At 39.1% G+C, this 9,156-nt stretch overlaps 1 protein-coding gene across 3 annotated transcripts; it reads right to left on the bottom strand.

Moving 5' to 3' along the window:
• Positions 1-144: 144 nt before the first annotated feature.
• boka (BCL2 family apoptosis regulator BOK a) lies at positions 145-8,891 on the bottom strand. 3 transcript variants are annotated; one of them, XM_034140876.1, is made up of 5 exons: positions 8,771-8,891; positions 8,266-8,598; positions 6,026-6,154; positions 2,397-2,560; positions 145-1,044 (listed from the first exon to the last, which is right to left on the bottom strand). In XM_034140876.1, the coding sequence occupies exons 2-5, from the start codon at positions 8,477-8,479 to the stop codon at positions 919-921; spliced, it is 633 nt and encodes a 210-aa protein (XP_033996767.1). In that variant the 5' UTR covers positions 8,480-8,598; positions 8,771-8,891; the 3' UTR covers positions 145-918. The 3 variants fall into 3 exon arrangements, with proteins under 3 accessions (XP_033996767.1, XP_033996768.1, XP_033996769.1); XM_034140877.1 differs by having other exon boundaries at positions 8,266-8,565; XM_034140878.1 differs by having other exon boundaries at positions 8,266-8,561.
• Between the last annotated feature and the right edge of the window lie 265 nt (positions 8,892-9,156).

Here is a 9,156-nt window from a genome sequence, read left to right as displayed (position 1 = left end):
TATGTATGTATTTTCTCTGAGATGTTGGAGAAAGACTTATTTACTTTCCTTTCTTGAAACTACAAAAAGACCCATTCAATGGTCTAACTACTAACCTTGTGGAAAAACAAGACAAATAAATAATAAAAATGAATTAACAATTACTGCTGCTGACTTGACAGATCTTTGTAAGAACCATTTATTTTGTAAATATTTACAGTTGCAGATGAATCACAAACATTTGTTTATTTTCTGAAACTCCTAATACATAACGTTCGTATAAAAGTGAAATTATTCATAGATAATATGAATAATGAATGAATATATTTTACTCAATAAATGAAATGTTATCAAAGTGCTGTAACTCAGAGAAATATAAAATGTCACCTGCATTACTGCAATAACAGAAGAGCAATACACTGAACATGAATAGAGAAAGTTGTGTTGATTGTGAAGTACTGTCTGAGTGAGCGCTGCGTGTTTCACTATTGAAAATACTATATTTGTTAGCGTGCCTTAGTAAGAGGAAATCATGTTGTATTTTACATTTACCCAGCATGCACTAACCTGTTGGTTAAGGCCATCTAGGTGAGAAGTGAAAAAACAAGATGTCATCTATTTACAGTAGTAACCGTTTCAACCACTAGGGGGATTCAAACCACTGCCAAAACACACAGCATAAAAAGTGCAGGGAAAATTCAAAGCTAAAAACATTGTGTAATTTATACATTCAAATCAAACGTGTGCCATAACATAACCGTTAACAATAAATATACAATGTAGAAAGAACAGCAGAGTCCTCATGAAGGCCTGGGTGTTCATCCATGAAGGCTCAGTGCAGATGAGTGTAAACATAATCCAAAGCAGTGCTGCTTCAGTGGAGTGCTGCTGGTGTACAGTGCTGCTCAGAGTGCTTCATCCAGTGTGGGACGTTGTCTCTCACTTCTCCCTCAGGAGGTACAGCACGGTGGCCTTCACATAGTGTCCAAAGGCACAGGCGGCAGACACCAGCCAGTGGGAGTGGAAGCTGGGATCAGTGTTCACCACGCACTTTGTAACATCCACCTGGAAGAGCAGAGAGGACACAGAACTGAATTCAGACTGTGGAATTTGGAGCATACACTCAACAGAGAGCCCTTATAAATCCCACATGTGTTTTTGATTTGTCGACATTCTCAGAATGCAATGAGGAGGTGTGCCCACAAATATGTTATTTCAAAGCCAAAGCCCTCTCTGTAATCTCAGCAAGTCTTACTTCTACTGATACTGATCTAATCAAAAAGTCTTTCATAGACAGTGAGATTCCACAGAGAGCAGAGTTTAGTGTCAGCTCTGACACTAAACATGTCTCCCTCTTAAGATCCTTCATATCACAGAATGTTATTTAGCTTTGCATGCTGACATTATCTCCCAGTGTAGAAATATTACAGTTAGAGTTCCTCATTTGTGCCTAAGAGGTCAGTTATACAATGCGCTGCTCTTCATTTTGTCCCCCTCCACTTCTCTTGCAAACATAACAGACTCGGTGCCATGAGTCTGAGTGAGGGCACATTTGTTCCCTTGTTGTGCTGTTTCCATCAGAGCAGAACACAGAGTAACACTGCCAGGCCTTGTTCTGTTCTGGTTCCTTCTTTTTGTTTCTGCAGGATTTGATAGGACAGGCTTCTCCCATTAACAGTATTATACAGAAGAGTTCTGTTCTGAAGCTGTGGAAGTGGTTTCATCCTCATACGAGCTACTGCAGTAATCAATTCTTTACTAGTTGATTGAGAGAAAATTGTATGGCAGCGGACCTTATTATAGCGATTAGGTCATTTCAAAATGGAAATGACATTTATCATTTCCCACATATGTAGATGTTATTTGATTAAATACATGCACATTTAAACGAAAATGTACAAACAACAGTGTTTTTACTGCATTTTAATGAAAACATTTGACCTAACATTTGAATATTGTCCAGTAAGATATGACTTTGAAAAATAAATGTCAATTGCTGTTTTAATTTTATATTATATTATTATATTATAAGAAAGTATATTACTTATATTGCATTTAAATCTTCAAATTTGAAATAATATTTGAACGTTGGAAATGCAAATTGTATATAATCTTATAATGCATGATAATATCTATAAAAAAAAGTTACTCAAATATATCAACTATAGTGTTGTGAAATCACATTCTCCTTTGTAATTGTACATTATCAGTTGAATAAAGTCTGCCCTGGGCTTCCATATTATTAAACATTTTAATGATGAATAATCAAAAAATAATTAATATTCAAGCAATATGGTCAAATATATTGATTTTACATAGATACGACCTTCAGTTTACAACAGAGGAAATAAAGGCACTCGATTTACTCCATCAGCAACACTCAGACACGTAAAGTTTAAAGAAGACGATCCCCTTACCCAGCCCCCTCTCCTTTTTAACCACAAGCTCAGGCTCTTGCGCACAAACTCCCCCATGCAGTCCACGATGGTATGAACCATGGCTGGGTGTCCGTGGCGAACACAGTCCACTGCCAAGGCTCCGGCCACAGCGTACAGAGAAACCACCTTCCCCCAGGTCACACCTGGCAGGAGACACACAACATGTGCCTCAGTCAGAACCACATATACTGTACAGACATCCTTTATATACTGCTATCTGATATACAGTGGCAAGAAAAAGTATGTAAACCCTTGGGAGTTTCCTGGTTTTATGCATGAATTGGTCATTAAATGTGATCTCATATTCATGTAAGTCACAATATACAAACACAATGTGCTTAAGCTAATAACACATACACTTTTATAATCTTTCATGTCTTTAATGAATACACCCATTAAACATTAACAGTGCTGGTGGAAGTGAACCCTTGGATGTATTAACTTGTTGAACGTCCTTTGGCAGTAATAACCTCTAACAACAAGCCTTCAGCTGTTTCTCTAAGTACTTTTTACCTCATTGAATATTTTGCGTTGTGCCTTTGGAGTCATCTTTGCTGGATGCCTGTTTCTAGGGAGAGTAGCCACAGTACTAAATAGTCTTCATGTATAGAAAATGTGGACTGATGAATATCTAAACTCTTGAAGTTAACTTTGTAACTCTCTCCAGCTTTATGCAAATCAATATTTCTTGACCGTAGGTCTTCTGAGATCTCTTTTTGCAAGGCACAGTTCACATCAGAAAATGCATCTCGTGAATAGCAAATTAAATTGTAAGAGTAATTTCAATTCGTCAAAGTAGCTCGAACAACACTTCTAACCGTGTCTCACTGATTAAAATGAGGTTTGATAACTCCTAACTCAATTAGCTTTTGTTAAAGTCTAGAGGTTCACTTTGTCTCACCTACACTGTGAATGATTGAATGATTTATTCAAAATGGACAAGAACAATAAACTCAAAAACTTGAGTTTTGCTATTAGTTCAAACGGATTGTGTTAGTCTATAATAGTGACTTAGATGAAGATCAGATCACATTCAATGACCCAATTCATGCAGAAAACCAGGAAACTCCAAGGGTTCACATGCCACTGTGTGAACACATTGCAACATTTTCACCAATAATAAAACATTTTGAAGAATTGAGTGTTCTTGGAAAATGGTAAATGTAAGTGTAGTGACTCTGGCCTCTTTGAGGAGTTGGACTAGTTTTCAGTGCAGCAAACATCTGTCAGCAGCTCTCTTCAGAGATATGAAACCTAAACAGCAGCCAGGCATTAGTCTGTCCCACGGAGAAGGAAACCCAAACACAGGGCCAGCGGGCGGGCAGTATGCCTCGCTAGATTAGTGAGCAGATCATTTTTCAAACTTAGTTCACATGTTGAGAAAAGCTTTCTGCTGCCGCACCATTTACAGTTAGAGATTCAGACTATTCCTGCAGTGTTTACACGTCTCGCAGACACAGACGGAGCCTCGACTCCATCCATCTTCTTCTGTTACTGTCAGGCCATCCATTCCTTGGATCTTATAAACGGAGGTCATGTTTCTCTTTAACTCTGAGATCTGGAATTTGCAGAATGATACTCTACATGGTGTGAAACGTTTTGCTCCAGATTGCTCCAGAAGAGAAACGCATTAAACTTAGAAAACAGTAATAAAAGATCAAAGAGGCCTGGCAATTATCAAGAGCTAACAATATCAGATCCTACACGTTTCCCATAATGCAACTCAACAGTGTCTTTTGTAGCAGCCCTCCAGGATGATAAAAACTTGCTCTTTCAATCTTCACACCGCGTTTTTAAACATCACAATTTTCCTTTAAAATAATAGATGTACCTAAGAGTAGGTGGAGATATACACAATATTATTGGGTGTATTTGCTCATTCATAAAACAGAATAGATATCAACGTATCTATACTCCTCCAAATTCTAAGAAATTTAAAATGTTTTTTTAGGAATTATGACCTAGAATCTTTAACACACTTATTTTACCACTGTACACATGCATTTAATTAATGTTTGGACATACAACTAATCTATGTGTTCAAATAGATCTAAAATAGAATTTTTCAACATAAAGATTATTACATTGAAATCACTATAAACACATTAATAAAGTGTGGTCAATTTCACATGAATAAACTCAAGTGAATTTTCTTATTTCTTCATATTATCAAAGTATATTTTTATATTTACAATTATTCTCTCTACCAATATGTTGATTACATGTCTAAAAAGTTTACCTTTTGTTCACACCATGCCCATCTTCAAACTCCACTGCAACACACACACACACACACACACACACACACACACACACACACACACACACACACACACACACACACACACACACACACACACACACACACACACACACACACACACACACACACACACACACACACACACACACACACACACACACACACACACACACACACACACACACACACACACACACACACACACACACACACACACACACACACACACCTTTGCCCAGCCTTGCTGCTGATCAATGAATTACTAAGGGCAAAAAGGAAAACATGCAAGGGGCCTTTCAGGACCCCCCTTCAGATGGATATAGCGAGGGTCTTGCAGCACTACAGCACCCCTGTGTTTAATATTCACAAAGGTTCCCCCAGTGTTTCAGTGAACAGATCCAGCAGGCAGCGCAGCATCAGCATTCATTCAGAGTCTCCTCTACCTCTGACCCCCCCCCCCCCCCCCCCAGCTCCTGAGGGATATGGGTTGCTCTCTAACTTTGCTTCCACATTAGAAACCACTTTCAATAAAAAGAACCCGGCTCTGGTGTAATGTATGATGTAGGGTGTTTATCTGTGCCCTGAGGAACAGTGAGGACGTAATCTGCTGCTGCCCAGGACTTCCTCCTCACAGTGACATGTCTACACTGTCAGAATGACTGTTTGTCCACATTCACACACTATATTTTCAACCTGAAATGTAAGCCTATACTTCAATGTATTTCTCCAAATCCTAGAGCATGTTTGGATTAAAGTAGAATTCTGTCATTGTAATGTGTTTGAAGTGATATTTCAAAGTGACTCCACACATTTTAAGGAGCAGTTTGTTTGCTTTGTTACAGTCCAGAAGGTATAAAGCCGCTGAGGCTCATGTCTGATCTCCCTGGGTGGGGTCCAAACTGTCTGTAACAATCAGTGGCTCCAGCAACATGTTAGCCTAATATGGACTGAATGTTCTCTCTTGTTCTTTGAGGGGGTAATGACTGCAACATAATGTCTCTGACTACAGAATCCTGCAGTCTGCAAAAGAGCTGTTTACATGAAAGGTTTGGATTTTAGAGAGAGAAACATTGCTATAATTGTTCAATATAAAAGCATTAATAGGAGCAGTAACAGAAGTTCTCCAAACTCTTTTAAATCTCTTTATTGTATTTGGCTTAAGTTTTGAAGTTCCTCCTTCCCTGATGATAACAACATGAAGAACTTCCCTCAAAGGACAAATACTCTTCCTTTGTTGTTGTCCAACCTTGTGTTCCTAATAATAAGGCACTAAAGTTAGTTCCCATGATGCAGTCTGTGTGTGAGGCTTGATTTACAACACAGCCAGATTCTGATGTGGACCCACCTGTGGAGAATATATCTGCAGCCACAGCCAGGAAAGCATCCGACACAATGTTCTCTGAGGCCACGGTGATGTTGAGCTGTCGCGCTACGTTGCGGTACACGTTGGGTCGAAGGTACTCCAACTCATCACCTGGCCAAAACACAAGAGACTAAACTCATTAAACTATAAATAGTGTGTTTGTGGTTACTTTTTAAGAAGTAGTAAGGCACCCTTGTTTGATTTAATTATGTTAGTGGTATGGTTGCTTCAGCCTCCTAAGTCTGGTATACTAATACTATGGTAGCTAAAGTTAGCTTTAGCTGAATAGTGCTCTATAACAGACAAAATTAAGTCCGTTGGCTGACATAATTACTCTTCTCCACTAACAAGCTAAATGTCTCAATTTAAAGTTGGTTTTGGTTAAGAGTCTTACCAAAACAATGAATATTGATACCGCTCTCATGTCAGTTGAATAGTGAACCGCAAGGTATTCTGGGGCGGCCATCTTTGAAGGATAAATTCTGTAGCAGCGGCAGGAGCTGTCAATATCGCCTACGTCTCCCTAGTTTACTTCCCATGTTGGAAATAAATTCATTGTAACCCAATGGCCCTATTTTGTTCTGTTCATCAGTCATAGAGTTGCTGTTAAAGCCAGCAGCACAACAAGTGAAAAAGTCACGCTGCTTCATTCGGAGGCAGGATGCAACAGCTAACGTGGTTTTGTTTAAAGGTAGGCATTAACTGGTAGAGCCAAAAATAAGTGCTGTTCTTACATTACACAGTTGTTGTACTAATAAAACTAACAAAATATAAAGTGTAAATGAGAGATATAGTGTATTAGGTGTTATTAGGGGCAGAGCCATGCTAGTGGTTTTCTCCTGTTTCCAATCATTGTGTTAAGCTAAGCTAACAAGCAGCTGGCTCCAGCTAAATATACTCTACATATATAGGCCTACATTTTCTCAGCAGAACATTTTATTTTTCAAAAATAAATTCTTACAGGTTTACGAGCAGTAGATGATTAGTTTTAGTCTAACCCGGAATTACATCATATCTAGTAGACTTTAAAGAAAACAAAGTCCAAAAGCAATCGATCTGATCTTTAGATTATGCCTCATAGGTTTACCAACTCTGTCTTGAGCACAGTTTATAACGTTTATAAAGGCAGAAAGAGTTCCCAAACATCCTCCCTGTTTGTTTCTAACAAACTCAGAGTCTGTTACATCTGAGTTTCCAATAAATCGCATAACTATTTAAACGGGAGGTGGGGTGATAACCGCACATGATAAAGGCAAACTTCAGACGGGTGGAGTATCAGCTTTCTCAGTGAGCAAACGTTACCTAAATGAAACTGTCGCCCTCATTTTCTGGGGAATACCAGGAATCACTTCAAGGTCTTCCAGGGAAAATGAAAGGTAATCCCAAAACACATTTCTAAATAATGACGTCAAACCTCCACCAGGATGTATACTTTTAGTTCATTTTCTTGATATTTGGAGTACAGCACTTTTACTTGTACATTTTAAATCATGGTTTTAAAACTTTTACTAATGTAAAAAACTGAATAATTTGTTCAAACACTGATCAAATGTACAATGCAGTTCAGGTCCACAGATCTCTTTATACAAATACCGACAACATGACATCTGTGTATTCCATATATTAAATGTAAACTTATGTAATGAATACTATGGAAATACTGTGCATTTGGTGTAAATACCATTGAACTAACCATGACTCTTTCTCTCTCTTCTATTCTATAAATGACGTTCTTATAAAGTGCAGTGTATGGTCTACCATTGTCTTACCAGAGGTGGGAAGTAACTAGTACCTACATTTATTCAAGTACCGTACTACTAAGTACTATTTTTGTCATACTTGTAGTTTACTTGAGTATTTCCATATCATGCTACTTTATACTTATACTCCTTAACAGTTCGTAACATTTATTGTAGGCTACTTTTTACTCCACTACATGTATTAACACTAATAAATACCAGATACTGTTTACATATAAAACACATGACATTATACTGCAGTAGCCTACGTTACTACCAATATATATATATTTTTAATGGCCTTAATATTAACAAAATACAACATTTAAATGTTCTTACATGTACATTAAGCATACTTCTACTTAACATTCTGAATTCGGGACTTTCACCTGTAATTAAGTATTTTCAGACCAAAGTATTTCTACTTTTACTTAAGTAAAGGATCGAAGTACTTCTTCCACACTGACTCTCCTCACAACTCACCCAGCCACAGCAGCACAGAGGAGATCTCCCCCAGAGCCCCCCCCGAGGCAGCCAGGCCGTGCTCGGGTTTGGACCAGCCTATCCCGGCTCGGTTCAGCCTGGAGTGGATGTAGTCCCTGCACAGCGCCTTGGCCTGGGACACCAGCTCCTTGTCGGTCGGTGAGCGGTCAAACACTTCAGCCGCGAACACGGAGGAACGGCGCAACATCTCCATGCCGCTGTCGCATCCACCGGGACCGCGCTGCGCTCCTCCTCGCCGCACCGCTTCTTCCCGGCACAGCCCCCTACCTCTGCCCCTGTCTAGTCGGAGGGAAGATGTATGGAGATTATCTCCTGCATAACAAACACTGGATTAGTTTGTAGACATCGCCTTAAATCTGAATAGAGCCGCACTGCTGCAGGTTAAATAAACCGAGGAACAGTCTGACACGAGCGGAAAGTTTTGTATGAGTTCATAAAGTTACACTTAATGCGCCCAAAGTAAGGAACATTAAATCACACTTACCCGGGGTTAACAGGCTAATTCGCCTTTATTATAATATCCATAGGCTACTAACGGTCACTGATGAAGAGGAGGTTTGATGAAGGGAAGATTTGCTGCCACTCTAACAGTCTGACAGGCTCTCCTTCTAAGGGCACTTATTGTGAAGTCCAAAGGCGGAGATAAGCAGAGCAACACAAGCCCCGCCCCTCCCTCAACACACACACACACGCACACATACACACCATAGCAAACCAAACTCTTGAATTTGAGGCAAATCCAAACATTGTACTTTTTACTAATTTAAGTTAACACTAGTTACTAGCTACTGTGTCCTCATGGAGCACATGATATAGCATAATGTAGTACTGTACTACTAATCTACAGTCTTTCTAGTGAATTACATTTGG

Source organism: Trematomus bernacchii, unplaced genomic scaffold (assembly GCF_902827165.1).
Source record: "Trematomus bernacchii unplaced genomic scaffold, fTreBer1.1, whole genome shotgun sequence".
Lineage (NCBI taxonomy): Eukaryota > Metazoa > Chordata > Actinopteri > Perciformes > Nototheniidae > Trematomus > Trematomus bernacchii.
Note: the sequence above shows the minus strand (reverse complement) of the source record. Positions and strands in the feature narration are given on the sequence as shown.

Coding starts and splice junctions, on each gene's coding strand:
- boka (XM_034140876.1), bottom strand. CDS start 8,479: ATGGAGATGTTGCGCCGTTCCTCCGTGTTCGCGGCTGAAGTGTTTGAC. Junction 6,155..8,265: donor CTCTGTGCTGCTGTGGCTGG/GTGAGTTGTGAG, acceptor TGTTTTGGCCAG/GTGATGAGTTGGAGTACCTT. Junction 2,561..6,025: donor TGCAGATATATTCTCCACAG/GTGGGTCCACAT, acceptor GTCTCCTGCCAG/GTGTGACCTGGGGGAAGGTG.